The 19,714-nt window shown below is 30.2% G+C and overlaps 1 protein-coding gene across 1 annotated transcript; it reads left to right on the forward strand.

The window, feature by feature from the left end:
• The first annotated feature begins 15,375 nt into the window (after positions 1-15,375).
• On the forward strand, positions 15,376-19,256 carry LOC111293756 (zinc finger CCCH domain-containing protein 30-like). Its single transcript, XM_022886682.2, has 2 exons — positions 15,376-15,672; positions 16,637-19,256. The coding sequence occupies exon 2, from the start codon at positions 16,784-16,786 to the stop codon at positions 18,875-18,877; it is 2,094 nt and encodes a 697-aa protein (XP_022742417.1). The 5' UTR covers positions 15,376-15,672; positions 16,637-16,783; the 3' UTR covers positions 18,878-19,256.
• The last annotated feature ends 458 nt before the right edge of the window (positions 19,257-19,714 follow it).

Raw genomic sequence — 19,714 nt, forward strand, 5'->3', positions numbered from 1 at the left:
GATTGATTTTATCAGACTACTTTGTTTTCAAAAATGGCAAAGTACCTAAGTCTTGAAAAAATGTTGCCACTCTGACAATAGTCTTGAAAAATGTTGCATATCCACAAAGTCTAAAAGCTGAGTTGTTTGTAGACGAAATCACGATTAACTAATTGAAGCATTTATGGGCAATATAGTTATAAATTAGTAGTGGTTAGTATTTTGGTCAAGACATATGACCAAACCCCAACAAATTGATGAAGAAAATCCCAGCTGTTCAGTCCATGAAGATGAAGGCCATACTTGTACGATTAAATTAATAAATCAACAAATGTAGGGTCGAGAAATAAGAAATTGATATGATAATCTCATTTGCTTCGCTACTTTTTCTCAAAAGAATACAAAGGAAAATCACGAGGCCTTGAGGTGCATGGCTATGCATAAAGTAGCTTTTTCTTCCCTCGGATTCTCAAGTACAATGGACCCACGTTACTGGCTCATGTCTAAGAGAATTTAGCAAATAAAAAAAATCTTAATTCTTAATCTCAATTATTATTATTATTATTATTATTATTATTATTTTAATCTTCTTTGCCAAAGAATCCATTTCTTGATCATCCAAGCAAAGCTCGGTAGAGCAGCGAAGGCAGTTAAGGTTGGGCTAATAGAAGAGAAATTGGATTAATGTTGAAGCCCATGTCAAATTCCCAGTGGCCTGTACTGTTTCATAAGGCCTAGCATTCACTAGGTGGGCTAAGCCCTTTTGAAACGAAAAAAAATCTCGCAATCTCGAGAAACTCGAAGATTTTCAAAGTTTTTAACTCAAATCTTGAGTCAAAATAAGAAGTGTTTTCCGATCAAAATTTTAGTAAAGGTAATTGCTCTAGGAAGTCCCAACAAATATATTTTAATCTTGTTGTTTTAGTGATTCTAACCATTCATTTTATCCCATTTCAAATATATTTTGCTGTTTCAAAGAAACACAACAAATATAAACATTTGCTTCAATTTTATAATCCAACCAACCATAACATTAATTAGAAGCATCATTGCTTATAATTAAAAGGAGAAAAAAATATAATAATCTTCACATATTATTGATTTATTTATACACAGTCCAAGTTCAAAGTAAAAGCACAGTCTGACATGGTGGCTGCTAAGGACCCAAAGACATTAATGATCATAGACACCATCACATAAAAGGAAAGGCAAATCTATAAATTATTTAACCATTTTTACATCCTTCACCCACATGAAAATGACCCATCCACAGCCAAGATGACCCCATTTGTGTAAATTTCGATCAAATATATCCATTCATTCTAGAGCCCTCTAATCTGCTCATTGTTCTTCAATTAATTCAGTTGCTCATACATATAAATGCAGATTTTTTCAAAAACAAAGTTTTGGGTTAGATAGATTATTCATTTTTTTTTTAATAAGGCAATATGTATTGTAAATATAGAATTGTTCAATTTTTTTTTTAATTTCTTTAAATGATCTTAATAAACTTTTAATTTTAAGTGTAAACTCGTTTATTGGGCCTAATATTAATGTTAAAATCCTCTTAAATTTTGGATAGATTTTCAATCTCGGAGCGGATAATTTGGCCCTTGACGGGTCTAATATCATTGTGTATAAAATTGTTCATTTGAGAATATCGACAAAAATAAATTAATAAAATTCAAAATTAAGACCACTTACTATCGAAAATTGACAAATTACACTAACAAGAAGGTACATACAAAACTGAACTAGCAATGAGGTAAAGGAACAAGCAAGTTTCATCATAGACCACTAAATCAAACATTGATTTTCTGGTGAAATCCACAACCAAACACAAATGATTTTCATCTCTTGATTGAACCGGTCGGCGCAACCATAGAGTGCCAAGTGTTTGCAATGATTTGACCTCGGTCCCCATGGGAGGGAGCCAATCGAGCCGGCCATTTCCATGTCATATCCCCCACAAAAATGAGGTGTTAGCTAATAATAGTCCAAAGTTGGCTACAGCCACCGATACCAAAGTGAAAACATCTTTGTCAAATTGGGCATTCTCGAAAATTATTTTTCGGTCCATTTATCAAAACCTTAGAGAGTCAGTCCAAAATGGCTGATTTGGAAGAAGTTGAAAAGGGTGCAATCTCATCCCCACATGCCCAAATCTCCAAATTTTGGACCATATATTCTCATCTTAGCGCATATAATACATGCAAAGTTGCTTTGTGTTTGTCAAAATTAGAACCAATGCTTCGTTCATGTCCATTTCACACAGAACTTGAAAATGAAATATGAAGAGAGACAAAGACATAGTTCTAAAAATGTTGTAACCTTAGTTACCTGAAATTGAAAGTTTTAAGCCAAATTTTAAATCATATTTAATGTTTATGAACATTATATTATATTCTGCTTTTTTATGGAAATATTTTTTTTATCCAGTCAGAGGGATAGTTTAATTTATTTATTATTAAAATGGGTTGGAGAATTCATACGTTTTTAACATTTTTTTTTTAATTTTTTATGTTGTTATCGTTTGATAAATTAGTATATTTCCTTCGAAGACAAGAATTTTATAATATCAGAGTTGTTAAACGTCCAAGTAACATGACATGTATTAATTAAATTAAATATTTTATTTAATATAGTTAGTTGGTACCTTGGCGGTTTTTACTGTAATGAGAACTATCTGAATATTTTTTCAAAAATTTTTTGGGGTATTTTTTTAGATAATGTTTTGTATCATTTATAATATTATTATGATAATTTAATTATCAAAATGATTTTATTATCAAAATAATACCAAGATGATTTTATTATCAAAATGATTTTATTATTCATGATTTGAAATCATTTTATTTAGTTAATAATTATGGATTTTTAAAAATTAAAGATAATTGTATTTTATATTATTAAAAATTAAATATTATTTTTTTAAAAATGCAAAAATAATCATGTACATTGTAATAGTTACACAAATTAATGATTTTAATGTTGTTTAAAAATAATAATTTATAAAATATTAATAAATTTTATATATAAATTATGTAAAAAATATTTGAATTAATAAATAAAACTAATCAATTAAGTTTATAACAAAAGAAAAATAAAAAGACTATCTTCTATATATAAAATATTAAAAAATATAAAACATAAAAAATATTTTTAAACTTGTTATAATAAATATTAGTTTAAAAATATAAAAGATTATAATATAAAATAATTACGATTTTAAGAGAAAGTAAGTTTTTAATTTTCATATTAAATGGGTAATATTAACAATTAAAAGTTTTACATATCATTTTATTTTTGTAATAAAAGTTTTTCACCTTTTTGAATAAAAATTAGATAATTTTCTGAAATAGTGACTTAGATTGCTTTTGGTGATCTAAGATTACCCGTCATGTAAAATCATTAAATACTTATTAAATATAATGATTTAATAATTTTGTATAAAACATTATATTTTTTGAATTAATCACCCCATACCAAACATTACTTAAAGAGTAATATAAATTTATTTATAACCTGTAAAAATAAGTAATTTTAAATTGATAGGTAAAGACATAAAAATAATTTTAAAAAAGAAAAAAATCAGAATAAATGAATTTTTACTTTTTTTTAATGAAAATTAACTTTTTATTTCCCTTTTTATGTTTATAAATTAGTAGCCTTTTCTTTTTTATTAAAAAAAAAAAAAGAAAAGGTCAACAAGCCTATTATCACAAACCGTGCATTTTTTATGCTTAAACTACACGATTATGTGCACAAAAGCTACTCGTAGTCAAGGTTAGTTTTTCTCGAGTCTATTTTCTCATGGACAACTTGCTATGATTCCTGTAAGCCATATTTACAAGAGTCTTTATTCGCTCTAACCCGTTAGGGTCACAAGCATAATTATTAAACTCATTGAGAGTGGACCACATCTCTCTTCATATAATTAACCCACAGGTTTCAAAGTGGTCTCAAGCACTCATATAGTGCCTAAAGGCACTAAGGTTTCGAGCAACGACCAAACAAGATCTCGTATAGAGACGTGCAGCCCCGAGTCCTACAAGGCAAAAACTTTCTAGTATGGTGAGAACCCAACACCATGCATGTACACACAATCGAAGCTTTTGTACCTGTAACCATAAGACACAACACAAACGTTGGTCACAAGCCAGCCTGGAGTTACATTAGGCTCATTTCATTAACTATGAATTTTAAATCTTGAGGCATCGCCCCTTACCTTTATTGCAGATTGCCTTCATGTATGATGAACACCCAACACCATACCTACATATCATTGCGTTACTCAAGTATGTTGACCCAATTGTAACCCACTATTGCACGTGCTACCGAATAGCCATAAAAGTTTAGCAACTTGCTTGCCTACTAGCCTGCTTCTCCTCTAGGCTCATTGGTGCTCTCATACATAAACATTCTCTTATGATCATTGGTTCCTTACTCTCTAGCTTAAATAGGAAAAATCGAGAGGTATGGCGAATGCTACCATCTAACTTTACGATTTAACACAAAAGTGTGATACAAAACCCACCAGCCCCAACCATCTCCCGAGATTACTATACTTTGAGGAGATACTGTGCCACGCTTGTGATCTAATGATATATATATCCACCTAGACACTAAGGGTGAGTAATCGATCAGTTCAGTCTGAAAAAATTAATAACTGAATTAATAGACTTTTATTCTACAAGTAACCGAACCGACCAACAAAATTTTAAATACTAATTTAATTGAACCAACCGAAAATCGATTTAGTTCGATCAATTCAATTAAATATCCAATTTTTTATCATTTTTCCTATTTTGAATAATTATTTAGCTATAAATTCAATTCAATAAAACTCAAATTCATGTATTATTCAAATTAAATCACTAAAAATTTTAATAATTTCAACAACATTTTACAAGAAAAAAGATAAATAAATACTTATCTCAACTTGTTTAATCAAAATAAATTAAACAATAAGTTTTAAAAAATATTACTCTAATATATATCAAATAATAAACAAAGCCAACAATACATAATAATTGTCATTTTAACACATAAATAAGTTTTTAAGTGTCAACAGGCCAACTTAAAAAACCAAATCAAGTAGATACAGCTCTCATAACTTTTGTGCAAAACATAAAAGATATTTTAAGTTGACAAATTGAGCTAACAACTCATACAAAACATAAAACAAGTTAATTAAAGGACATTCCAAGTTCTAACAACATTCTTCATACATGAACCCTATAGCTTTGGTGCACATTCTTCATTGTTTCCTAAGATGTTAAAAAGATCAAAACTTTAATTACTTATCAAAGAATTAAATAAATAGTTTCTAAATGCAATTTTTCATAGAAATTAATAATGAAATTACTTCAAAAGGTCCATGCACCTTTTTCTTAACCAATTACTAGATCTAAGGTAACTTTTGACAAATCTAAAAATATATAAACAAAAAATAACAAAAGTAAAGTTTAAACAATTAAAAAAATAAAAAATAATAATACTTACAAAATAAATAATGGTATAAATAAAATATTACTCAAATCCATTTTGTCAAGCTATGTCAAATCAGGTTGAAATGAATCAACATTAAAATATCTACGTAGCTAATCTTGAGTACAAATAAGGACTTGCACAATCTTAAGAGTTAAAGAACTCTTATATGTATCAAGCACATGACCACCAGTAATCAAAGCAGATTTAGAAACAACTATAGATATGAGAATCACTAATATATCACAAGTTAGATGGGAAAGGATAGAAAACCTATGGCTATTAAGTTTTCACCAAATTAAAATGTCAAAGTCATCACTATCATCATCATTATGCTCCTCACTCAAATATTTAGCCAATTCTAATTTATGTTCATCTTTGCCATGTTAAAACCTATACCTATTGTACTTAAACTTAAAGCTTTGCTTTTTTTTTTGTCATTCCATTTCCACTTTCATCATCGATGAGCTGTAATATTTGGCTCACTTGACTAATTTTACCAACTTGCTCAAATTGTGGTTCTAACATTCTTTTGTATTCATTGAACAAGTTTTATATCGTTTATTGTACTTTCTTAATCTCAATGAAGCTTCATTAAAATAATACATTTTCATGAAGCAATATTCAACAAAAGGAAGCTTTTTTTAAAGATTATGAAAAAAAGCAATATAAACCAACATATTCATCTTCTCAATATTTTTTCAATACTTATTATATTTATCCTTCATTCTCTTTGCCATTGCATGCAATTCAGCATCAGGATTTAATTGTTATTCTCACAAAGTAGAATAAATATCACATATATCATCAAGAAAGTATTAGATGTGACTTAAAAAGTACTTGAAACTTTCATGCTGAGAGCATAAAATTGTTATAAGAAAAGATAAAAATTCCTAACAGCTACCTAATTGTTCTAATCGAGCACCCTATCTCCCATCAAAAGCTCATTCCTATAATAAGGATCAATATCATCAAATGCATTAAATGCTCTTTCAAACTTTTAAGCTACATCCAACATCAAGTAAGTAGAATTTCATTTAGTGTTGACATCCAAACACAATAAACTCTTCCAACATCAAGTGTCATAAAGGTTTTGGGACCGCCAAACGTAAAGTATTTTAAAATCGAGAGAAATAAAAAGGAGTCATCACCAATCTTTGTTAGGGTGTGATTAGCCATTCAAAAATTTATTTTTTGAATAAAACTATAAAAACGGATTTAAAGTTTATCAAAAAGATAAATTTTGATCTACGAAAAATCAAGTTGGGTCCGGGAGTCGGTTAAGTATAAGGAAGGATTAGCATCCCCATAACGCCCATAAATTAGTACCATTTAATTACGCGTTATTTTTGGTGTTGGATAAAAATGGTTTTAATTTGAAATTTAACAATAATTCTCTTCATTTGGAAAATAAAATTTTGCTAAAATTTTTATTTAGAAATATTGAGAAAATTTTTAAGTTAAAGAATTATCTTAAAATTTTTCAACATCTAGGCAGAATTTAAAATAACTTTTTTTGCTTAAGATTTAACACAATAATCCTTAAAATGAAATAACAATCTTTATAGAAGATAAATGTTAGTGACTCTCCAACATCTAGGCAGAGTACCAAGAATTATTTCCTTCGAAATGTTATTTTTATTTTATTTTATAATATCACAATTTTTTTTAAAAAAAAGTATTATTTATTTTTTAACTATAAAATATTTTATCATCAAATAGCAAATAAAACTTAAAGACAGAATAATGTAAATAATTACTAATGATAACACGTAAATGTATGTATGCCAATGAATATTATGTAGGATGAGATACAATTTTAAAGTTGAATTCTTAAGTATAATGAGACCACCACGACTCTCCAACATCTAGGCAGAGCTTAGGTGCGACTGTTTATATTTAAGATCCCAATTTACTGTTATACATTTTATTTATTAATTTTATTATTAATGCGAATTAAGAAATCATATGAAAAGACTTAACGAAGTAAAATTTCCTAGATACCCATCATCTAGACGATATTCGAAAACAAATTACTTCAAATGAAATTTTCACACGTGTCCTTAGGATTTTTAGGATTTTGAATTTTGAGGGGTTTTAGAAACCTAAGATTTTGAAAATTAAAAAATAGTGTTTAAGGTTTCGTTTTTAAAAAAATACGAACATCTCTAAAAATCTCCAACCTCTAGGCGAATTTTTGAAGTGAGTTCGATTTTAGTAATTTTTAAAAATTAATTAAAAATTTCTTATATATATATTTTTTGAAAATTTATTAATAATAATTTTTCAACATCTAAGAAAAATTATTTCTTTAGAAAAATATTTTTTATTCCCCCCAACATGTAGGCAGAAAAAAAAAATAATAATAATATTTTTTGAACATTTTTAATATATATTTTTAATTATTTTTATTTTTATTATTAAAACAATGAGACATTTATTCTAACAAATTTAAAAATTTATCATGCAAGAATAAATAAATAAATAACTCAAAATAACAAAAATAATAATATAAAAAATTTTTAAAATTAAAAAAAAAAATTTTTTTACCTGAACCGGATCGATCAACGCTGGTCTAGACCAGTCTGATCAGTTCTGCGGTTCAGTCAACGGATCAGGCTAGCGGTCTACAATTCGATCTAGGTCAACCTGGTTCAATTGGACCGATCAGCAGCTGTTGGAAGAGCGGGTCCATGTGTCAGGTTGCACGGATCCCGGGTTAAATTCGGGTTGAAGCACAAATCCTCATTGACCTAAAATGATGTTGTTTTGCTCATTAGTCTTTTATATATAACTAAAAAAAAATTTTGTTCATTTTGTTTTTGTTTTAGAAAAAAAACGGATGAGAGCTCTAAAGCTCTCTCACCGTCTGATCGTCAAACCACCGCACCGACAGTCGTCGACGGTCGCTGCCTGTGGTTTTCGATCATCGAAAAATACAAAAATTATTCTGACAGCTCTCTTCCACGCCTTATTTCCAGTCTGACTTTTTTTTCGTCAGAAATCGCCCCGATCGTCATAGATTGGGGCTTAAAGTTTTTTGCCTTTTTTTTTGTTGAAATGAGACTAAAATTGATATGTTTTCTTTGTTTTTGCAAGGAGCTTGGCGCTGAGGTTCTTCCCTGAAGGGATGACTGTGTTTGTCTATTTTTTGTTTCTATTTTCTTTGGTTTAGGTATTTGGGTGTGGGTTTGAAATTTGGGTTCTTTATGCGTGGGGATGAGGATTCTGTCTGGGACTGTTGAAAGTCTTTTGAGGGGGGTAGTTTTGGTTATTTCTGGTAAGGGTGAAAAATTGGCTCTTAGGCATCCGAGAAAGCTTTCAGAAATGGGGGTCCGAGAGAGATTAAGGGGAAAAAGTTGGGGGTTTTTAAGGAGTTCAAAAGGAGAATAAGTGGTGGTTGTAGGGTGGCTGTAGGCTAGTGAGCGTGGGCAGCTAGTGATGGCTGCAGAGTGGCTGGTGCCAGGCATCAACTGCCCTGCTTTCTACTGTTTTTTGTTTCTCTTTTTTTGTTTTGTTTTTTTATATAGTTATTAATTATTTTTTATTTTTTAAAATATATTTATTATTATTATTATTATTATTATTAGACCCGGACAAAATCAGTGTCTACATCAAGTAAGTAGAATTTCATTTAGTGTTAACATCCAAACACAATAAACTTTTACTCTAAATAAATTTGTTTACAACACAATCTTTAAACTTGACTAACTTAAAATATGATTGTCTCATATATCTTTATGCTCTTCTAACACAAGCAATTGATTCATTCATTTTCTTTAATCCATCACAAATAATAAAATTAACAATATGTGTAATGCATCTTAAATGAAGATATTTACATCATAAAATACTAGTTCCAACATTATTAATTTTTTTCTCAAATATTTAAATACAACATCATTAGAACTAACATTATCAACTGTAATGATAAAAATCTTATCAATCCCTCAATCACCCAAATATTTCTGAACTGTCTTACCAATGGCTTCACTTTTATGACTAGAAATAGGATAAAAATTTAATATCTTTTTGTTTAGTTTTTCATCATTGTCTATGAAGTGAGCCGTAAGACATATATAATTGATCATTTGTAATGCGATCCATGTGTCAGTGGTAAGAGATACTCTTGTGGGAGATGATTTTATGAATTGCTTCAAATAATTTTTTTCATCAATATAAAATTGATAGCAATCTTTAGCAATTGTCCATCATGATGGTACATGAAATCTAGGACATGCAATTGACATGCAATACCTAAATCTTTTTACCTCCACAAATCTAAATGGCAACCTATCTAGAATAATCATTTTAGCTACACCTTTTCTAACAATATCTTGATTAGATTTCCATGTGCCTAAAGATTCCACTTTCTTTGACGGTAACACCAATTCTATTTGAGTACCATCATCCTCACAACATAAAAAAGCTTTTTACAATAATTCATGTGATTATTTAATCTAGTGGTTCCATTCTTTTACACCTAGCTTTACTATCACAATAAATATAAGATCAGCAAAAAATTTTCCATCATAATAATAAAACCTAGCTTTACAATTAACATCTTTGTTAACAAATTTAATGAAGTGGTCTTATACTTCTGACCATTACCTAGATGCTCGTTTCATCACTTTATAATTTACAGCTTTACTTCTTGTTATTCCATTATGTGTAGAAAGTTGAAAGGTTGATTGTGTTTAATTAGATGTAGAATCTAAAGTCATATCATTCAATTCATTTGACATCTTAAAAAAAGTAATCAAATTATATATAAATAATAAAAAATAATTAATTAAATTATATTCAAATAATGCATAAAAGTAACATTATTAAAAATGCCTCACAAGGAATATTCAAATAATATCTAGGAACCAAGGGTTGGTTCTTAGATTCACATAAACATAAAATTATATAATTAAATTACATTCAAATAATTAAATAAATGACTCATAAGGAAGATTCACACCCAATTCTTTCCTAAACAGAATCAATCGCAAACAATTCATGAGCTCTAACTACAACACCAATCCTAAAATTATCTAAAAATCGAGGGTTGGTTCTATAAGAATTCATTATAGAAAATTTGCCTGAAACTAATGTTGCTAGCCAAAGCCTAGGTAGGTGTAGGCATAAGCTTAATTGACCAAGTGGCTATATATATATATATATATTAGAACACATCACGCACAACTATTTTGAATGTTGTAATGTACATAGGTATAGGTCAATCCCATATTGTCTACTATTATTTTTTCTTGTAGTATATTCCTCTGGCTATGTGGGTTTAAAGCAACTTTTGCTAATTTATTTACTTACTTGAGGCAAAATCACTTTTGGTTTATAGATATGTAAATGCATTTTTTCTAACTTATGCTAATTGTGGACAAATTTATTTGATTAATGTACCTTACCCATGCATTTGAGTTGCCAGCTTCAGGAACCCATGGGAAATTGATTGGAGATTATATATTCAAGCTTTCAAAGGTAATAAGTCATAAAATTAACAATACCATATGGCTTTTTTCTTCTTAGATTAATTGGTTTTTAAAACATTTTTAATATAATATTCAATCTTTAATTTTCTTTTTTGATTTTTTTTCTAATTTTTACCTAAATAATTACACTAAAAAAAGTGTAAATCGTTGTTAGCTCAATTTCAAATTGGTAAGTTGTTTTTTTTTTTAGTTGTTTGGGGTTTAGCATTAATTCATTAGAGAAAAGCCAAAGATCATTATGTTTATAGTATCACGGTAAAAGAAGAAAGAAAGGTTATCAGGGACTTACAATAGCCGTAAATCTTGTGCAACAAAGGAAAATCTCAACAACTGTCAAACTCTGATCTTGTGTAACAAATTAGAGGCGAGAAAGGCAAAGTACGAGATATGTAGAGAAGTAGTCGAACAAGAGAGAGAGGCAAAGATACAAAAGGCTGAAAAGCAATTGAGCAGAAAAGGGACACAACATTGGTGGGTCTTGATAGGGGTAAAACAAAGTGAGTTAAGTTTAGGATTTTTTTGGGGGAATATACATATTTACCCTTAGTTATTATACAATTGGTTAATGTGATTAATTTAGTTATCAGTTTTAAAAATCGATAATCGATTGATTTAACTAGTTTAACTGACCTTAAAATCAACTATAATAAAAAATTGATTAGGTCAAACTGAATTAACCATATTTAATCAGTTTCGATTGGTTAAATCGATTTTTGCTCACCCTACGTGTACTTAGAAGTAGCTCATTTAGACTAGTAAAGCCTCTGCTAGTTGTTAGCCATAGAGGTGGTGGAGAGCTGATAATAGGCGTTTTTCTATAAATAACATAAGAGTTTTCACTTTTATACTACCAGGAACTATAAAAATGTCTGAAATGAAAACATTTTTTTCTCCAACCAATTCCAAGCCATATTTAGCCAATTTAGGGCTTAGTGATCTTCCTTTTGGCCACCATGATGCTATGATTCCACTTGTTGTTCCATCAACCCATTTGAAGATGCTTGCACTAAGCTTCACTTGAGAGCACTGACTGGCTAATAGATTTCAAGATGTCCACACACTAGCTCGCACCAAGACACTTGCCTGTACATTCGATTAGGAATCACTATCTTATGCACAAGGCTTTTTTTGTTGCTCACATCAAGATAGTCATGGTAAGACCAAGCACACTAAGGTCTAACCATTACACCTACCTTTATTTTGTTGGGCTTGAATAAACAATGTAATTTAAATACAGATCATAAATGAATAATATTTTTATTTAGAAAATATAAAATACATGTACTATTAATTTAAAATTATTTAATATAACTAAAAATAATTTTTTCAATTTTACAAACATATATATTTAAAAATATTAGTCTTGCGTAGATTGTAAAAACATATGGATGAAAATAAAATTTAAACACATAATTGCAAACTTTTAAAGTTTCAATGTCAAATGAAGAATTTGGCTATAATTTTAATGTCAAATATATAAATTTCCATTTCATAACTAAGAAGGTGTTGCACCCCACTGACCCAACAACGAATACTAATTAGATAAGTAGTGGGCTTTATCAACATCAACCCTCTCCATCGTCTAGGTCCCACAAAGAATCTGCAACATCAGCGGTTGTTACACTAGCTGACACCATGATGGAATCCAATGCGTTACACGCAACAATCTCCCTTTTTTAGTTTATTAAAACAATTAATAATAATAATAATATATTCTCTTTCACCTTTTTCTGGTATTTGTTCAAATGGGGCGGCTGCCAAAATTTCCCATTTTAGAGTACATTTTTTCATTCCCATGTTTTATTTTAAATTCTTTATACATAAATTATAACACTTCTTAAATCAATCTATAAACAATATTTAAAGTAACATCCCTCCAATATTACTAAAATGTCCCTCATTTTAGTTAATAATTAGTAGACACATTGTTAAAATGATTGTAATGTCCTTATTGTTATAATTACAAAAATATTCTTCAAATAATATAAAAATTTATTATAATTTATTTTTATCTTAATTATGAAAATATTTAGTTTATCATAATTAATTAAAATTATTATAATTATGAAATTATTTTTATACTATAATTAACTAAAATTATTATAATATCTTTTATCATAATTATGAAAATAATTTTATAATTGCTTCATAAAAAGTTGACATATAATATTTTATTTAAAAATTACTATAAACACCCTTATTAAAATTTTGAAATAAATATTACTATTAAATTATGTATTAAATTTTAATATAATATAAAATTAATTATATATTAAATTATTTAAATATTTTTGCCTTCATTTTGAAAAAAATTGACATGTGACATTTGATTTAAAAATTATTATAATACTTTTACTTTTAACATAACATAAAATTAATTGCAAATTAAATTAATAGTTTCTTATTGAGATTACTAGAATGCCTTTTAATTATTCGATGATGAGTTGACATGCCTTAAATGAGTATAATGACTCTTTTACCATAATTATAAAAAAAATTTTCTATCATAATTAATTAAAATTATTATGACACCTTTTTTATTATAATTATGAAAATATCTCTTTTATTATAATTGATCAAAATTATTATAATATTTTTTAATTATAATTACAAAATATCCTTTTTATCATGATTGATCAAAATTACTATAATATCTCTTATAATAATTATAAAAACGAACTTACGATTATATTGTGGAAAGTTGATATATGATATTTTATTTAAAAATTATTATAATATTTTTATTAAATTATGTATTAAATTAATTATAAATATATTCAAAATAATAATAATAAAAATCTTGACAAAAAATAGTTTATCCCAATATAACGGGTGGGTATTTCTAAATTTTATTAAATTATCATTATATCATATTTATTAATATTAATGTCCACAAAGGTTACGTCTACATAAATGAATTTTAATTTTAAAATTAACAAATTTAATTAGTTAAGTAGGAAACAAACATTTAGATTTATTTTTGTATTTAATAAAAAATTACGTATCTTGTAAATTTGATATTTATAGTAATAATTATTCACTTTTATCGTATTGTTAGCGCTTTATTGAGAAGAAAAAAATAAAAAAATATGATTTAAAATTATAATATTCGATTTGATATATATCAATTTTTTTATTAAGTTTAGATTGAATTTAAATATTAATTATATATATTAAATACATATTAAATTTTGAATTATAACATAAAAAATGATAAAAATTAAATCGAACATAATTATATATTTTTATTAGTTATATATATTAAAATTTTATAGAATACAAATAATTATTATATATAAAAATTTATTTAAATATATTAAAATTATTATTAAAAATATAAAAATAAAAAATTAATTAACTAAATCAATCAATAAAATTTAATTTAAAATATTAATTTAAATTCAAATCAAATTTTAAAAATTTATAATAATATATATTATTAAAAAATCGAATGAAATCAAATATGATCTAATTCGAAATATTATCAGCCCTAGTGCACCGCACTCCATGCTTTTCCACCCCCTTGTGATTTGACTCCACAATTAACCACAACTGATTAATGCCTTTCGAGTCCGCTCTTTCTACGCTTGAAAAGTAATTGGCGGACTCCATTTCTCTTTGTAGATCCCAGTTCAATCGCCTTTTCGCGCACGCCCGCGCTTTCACTGGCACCTCCGGTCCCCTTTACTCACCTAACCCATCTCTTCTCCTACCTTTCCACCTCCTCAACCGGTTCGCAGTTGCGTTTACACTTTAGTTTAAAGCTAATTTTTGTAATTGACACTAATGAGGTGTCAGAATCGTATTGGTTTAAATGGGGCACGGATTCCTTTTTGGCAACAAATAAAGGGCATTTAAGGGAAAATAATAGATTTCCTTACGTTTCAAGAGCCAATGAAACGGTGCCAGGTCTGATTTTTCCTTCGTGTTCTCCGGAAAGAAAAGTTGCAGTTGATGGCTACTTTTTCGGAAATTTAACCGTCATGTAAGGTGAATTTAGGTTGAATTTCTAAGGAATTTGATCTAAAGACAAGGTTAAATTATTACACAACAACTTAGGTTGTCTGTCGAAAGGGTTGTACTAGTTAAAACAACAAAATGCAATCAATTCACGCCACGTAAAAAATAAGAAAATCACATGCTTTTTGAATTGACAAAAATAACCTTAACTGGAATTTTTAATTACATGCTTTTCCTTTGGAAATGACGCGTTACTATTTGATCGGTCAGGAGGAATATTCATAGCTACACCCAATTAACGTCACCTCAGCGCGTTTGCCTTTTTTATTTTATTTTTTTCTCTTTCCTTTTTATTGGGTAGGCGATTTTATCTAAAAAATAAAGCAATTCTTCAAAAATTTAATTGGTTCTTTTTCTTTAATTGTTTTGGGTTTTTGAAATTTTTTTTTTCGTGACAGAAAAAAGCCGCAGTAACATAGGAAATAGAGATGGAAAGAAGAAAAAGAAGCAGCAGCTGTTCCTTCTCTCAAAATTCTCTCTTTCTTAGCTTGAGTGCTTAACCCCCATCCCCCCCCCCCCCCCCCAAAAAAAAAAATAATAATAATAATCGAATCGAAGTGAAGATCAAAAGTTTTTCTTCACTTCTGAAGCTATATCTCAAAGACCCAGTTCCAATTTTTTCCAAGTAGATCTGTAAAAACCTCTCCTTTTTATTGGTTTCTTACAACAGAAATGGGTTCTTAAACTGGTAAGTGTTTTTATTGGTTTTAGTTTAAGTTCATTTTTTACTTAAAAAGCCACTATGTTTTGCTATTCTTACGTTGTTTTGTAATGGTTGGGGTGGTCACATGTAAGAAAGATCTCGTTCATGGGGCTTCTCTATTTTTGTTTTTGCTTTGTTTTTTAGCTAAAATTTTGATTTTGATTGCATCAGAATTAGATCTTTTATCTACTTCTTTTGCTCTCAGTGATTCTTTTATTGTTTTTTAAAAATTATTTTAGTTTGATAGTGATGACCATTGAAAGATTTGTTTCAAGATCCTTTAATGATAATATAGTGTGTTTCATTTTTTTTAAAAAAAAAATTTTTCGTGATGTTTTTGTTTATTTTAATTTTTGGTTACTGGGAAAACTGATTGAAAGTTAAGAAAGAAAATGGAAGAGAATCAATCTTGTTTTTCTTGATGTTCTGTTTTAGCTTGTTACAAGTTAAAAAATCAGTTTTCTAATGTTTGGAACCTATGAAGATGAAAGCCTCAATATTTTTGCTTCCTTTTTATTTTCTAACGGCTGTCAAACAGAATTATTTTCTTTTTCCTTCTTACTAGTTCTTACGAGTTCCTGCCTTCAGCTAAACCCTATATTTTATTCTTAAAACTCTAATTTCCTGATATTAATAATAATATAACGTTCAATTTTTCTAAAAAATTTTAGTAAGACACTATGTTTGGGCTTGGCAATTATGTCTGAAAGCGTAGGAAAATATGAAGTGAAAATTATTTATCTTTTTCCCTGGGGTATGCTTTTCTTTTTCTTTTCTCCTCCCTCTAATGATCTATCAGGTTTGCTGTCAATCTAAATTTAATATTCCACTACTATTTGTTGTTGTTGAAATCTTCTTGATGAACACTGACTTGGCCTTCCCCGTTGTTTTCTTAAAACCCTTAGTGGAATATTTGATCATATATATGAAGTTGACTTTTTTTTCACAGGTTGATTCTAATGGGTGCTGTTTCTAAATCACGGTTGGATTCTTATCAAATGAAAGCGTGTGTTGTGGATCGGAGTGGTTAAAGCAGAGGCCGACTCCAACAACATCTAATATTTCTTTTGAAGATAGCAGACCAGCTAGCGTAGATATGAATCACTTGACTGTAGAGACCGAAGATACTTTTGCAAGCTTGCTTGAGCTTGCTGCTAATAATGATGTTGAGGGCTTTAAACGATCCATTGAACGCGATCCTTCTGGTGTTGATGAGGTTGGGCTGTGGTATGGCCGTCAGAAGGGCTCGAAACAGATGGTTAATGAGGAGAGAACTCCTTTGATGGTTGCTGCTACATATGGTAGCATAGATGTTATTAAGCTGATCCTTTCTTCATCAGATGCTGATGTTAACCGTGTGTGTGGCCATGACAAAAGCACTGCCCTTCATTGTGCTGCCTCCGGTGGGGCTGTGAATGTTATTGATGTTGTGAAGCTGCTTTTAGCAGCTGGTGCTGATGTAAATGTGGTTGATGCAAATGGTCATCTTCCTGCTGATGTTATTGTTGTTCCTCCAAAGCTTCAAGCTGTAAAATTAGCTCTTGAAGAACTCCTTGCAACTGAGAGTTCTGTTCTTGAGCGGAATTTAAGGGTGTCAACAGCTATTTTAAATTTCAACTCCCCTCCTTTATCACCTTCTCAGGAGAATGGGTCACTGTCATCTGGTTCAGATTCCCCAATTAAGTCCAAGTCAACTGATGTTCCTATTTCTTCAACATCAGAGAAGAAAGAATACCCGATTGATCCATCTCTTCCAGACATTAAGAACAGCATATATTCAACTGATGAGTTCCGGATGTATTCATTCAAGGTGCGGCCTTGTTCACGTGCCTACTCCCATGATTGGACAGAGTGCCCATTTGTTCACCCAGGGGAGAATGCTCGAAGAAGGGATCCTAGGAAGTTCCATTACAGTTGTGTTCCTTGCCCTGATTTTCGCAAGGGGGCATGTAGGCGTGGAGATATGTGTGAATATGCTCATGGTGTTTTTGAATGCTGGCTACACCCTGCACAATATCGAACCCGGTTGTGCAAGGATGGTACTAGTTGTGCAAGGAGAGTCTGCTTCTTTGCTCATACTCCTGAGGAACTCCGACCTCTTTTTGTCTCCACTGGTTCTGCTGTTCCATCTCCTCGTTCAAGTACTTCTGGTGCTGCAGCCATTGATTTTGCTACCGCCTTGAGTCTGTTGCCTGGATCACCTTCATCTGTATCTGTAATGTCTCCATCACCATTCACACCACCCATGTCTCCATCTGCAAATGGCATGTCTCATTCTAATGTTGCCTGGCCACAGCCTAATGTTCCAGCCCTGCATCTACCAGGAAGCAATCTTCAATCTAGTCGCCTGAGATCTTCGCTTAATGCAAGAGACATTCCAGCTGAAGACTTCAACTTGCTGCCTGATTTTGATATGCAGCAACATCAGCTGATAAATGAGTTATCTAGCTTTACCCAGCCATCAATGAGTTCGAGTTCTTTGAACCGATCTGGTCGATTGAAGACCCTGACCCCATCAAATCTTGATGATCTCTTTTCTGCTGAGAACTCATCTCCTCGGTACTCTGATCAAGCATTGGCTGCAGCCGTTTTCTCTCCAACCCATAAGTCTGCTGTTCTCAATCAATATCAGCAGCAGCAAAGCATGCTATCACCTATAAATACAAATTTTTCTCCTAAAAATATCGAGCATCCTCTATTGCAGGCTTCTCTGTCTGGTAGGATGTCTCCTCGAAATGTAGAACCTATCTCACCAATGAGCTCTCGGGTTTCAATGTTAGCTCAACGTGAGAAGCAGCAACAATTTCGCAGCCTAAGCTCTAGGGAGCTAGGTTCTGGCTCTGCTGCCTTTGTCGGTTCCCCTGTAAATTCTTGGTCAAAATGGGGATCCTCCAATGGGAATCCAGACTGGGCTGTCAATGCAGATGAATTGGGCAAGCATCGCAGGTCATCTTCATTTGAGCTTGGCAATGGAGATGAGCCCGATTTATCATGGGTTCAGTCCCTTGTAAAAGAATCTCCCACTGAGATCAAAGAGAAAATGGCAGCACCTGTCTCGGGTATTGCACCTAATGCTTCTTCAAGTGAGGGTTCTAATATGAACTCTCAAATTGATCCTGTCGATCATGCTGTGTTGGGAGCTTGGTTTGAGCAAATGCAGCTTGATCAGCTTGTGGCTCAGCAAAACTGAACCAGTTCACTAAGCCCTGAGGTAGAGACAACAAAAAGGTTTTGGTAAATAACATATGTATTTTTTGGGATTTTGTTGGTGATGAATGCGGAAGGAAGGTAAACAGTAACAAAAGGTGAAGGCAAAGAGAGAAGGTCAGTTGACAAGTGAAATTTCATTTTCACCATTTATTATTACAACAAAACAATTAGAAAAGGTTGAGGATAAACCTCTGGGTTATGTTTAAAGAAATTATGCCCAGGCTAGGTGTTTTTTCTTCCAATATTTCGAAATTAGACTTCTATTGCTGTCATTTTATTTCTATTTTTTTTCCATATTTCTAATGATGAGCAACTTTATTCCATTACAATGAAAACCAAAAATCCTGTGCCTCCTTCTATCCTTTTCCTGTTATATTCGTTATCACATTTGTGAGAAATCAAATGAAAATGGATCATGAAGTTCTCATCTAAAGAGTTTGATGGTTTTTCGGGCTCGGTCAATTTTTTTAGAGAGATTATAAGATAGAGCAAAATTTGTTTCTTCTAATGTAGTTTGGAGTCAATAACTTGTTGGTGCCTGTAATTTGAAAGAATGGGGTGGAGAATTTATGATGCTTTTGTTGATGATGACGATGATGTAACATTCAGCTATAGTTTTACTGCTTTATTCATATTCCAATACCTTCATTGTTACTTGTACTATAAATTTCTTTTCATTTCTTCTTCTTAATCTTCCTGTCTTTTTGTAACTTTCTTTTATTCCATTGGTGTTGATTCTTTTTCTGTTCTTATCTCTTTGGTATTGGTGGGGGTTTATTGGAATGGCATGGCATGAAAGTCTTGAGATTTGGATTCT

This window comes from Durio zibethinus, chromosome 14 (assembly GCF_047325235.1).
Source record: "Durio zibethinus cultivar Kanyao isolate XHJ-2024 chromosome 14, ASM4732523v1, whole genome shotgun sequence".
Lineage (NCBI taxonomy): Eukaryota > Viridiplantae > Streptophyta > Magnoliopsida > Malvales > Malvaceae > Durio > Durio zibethinus.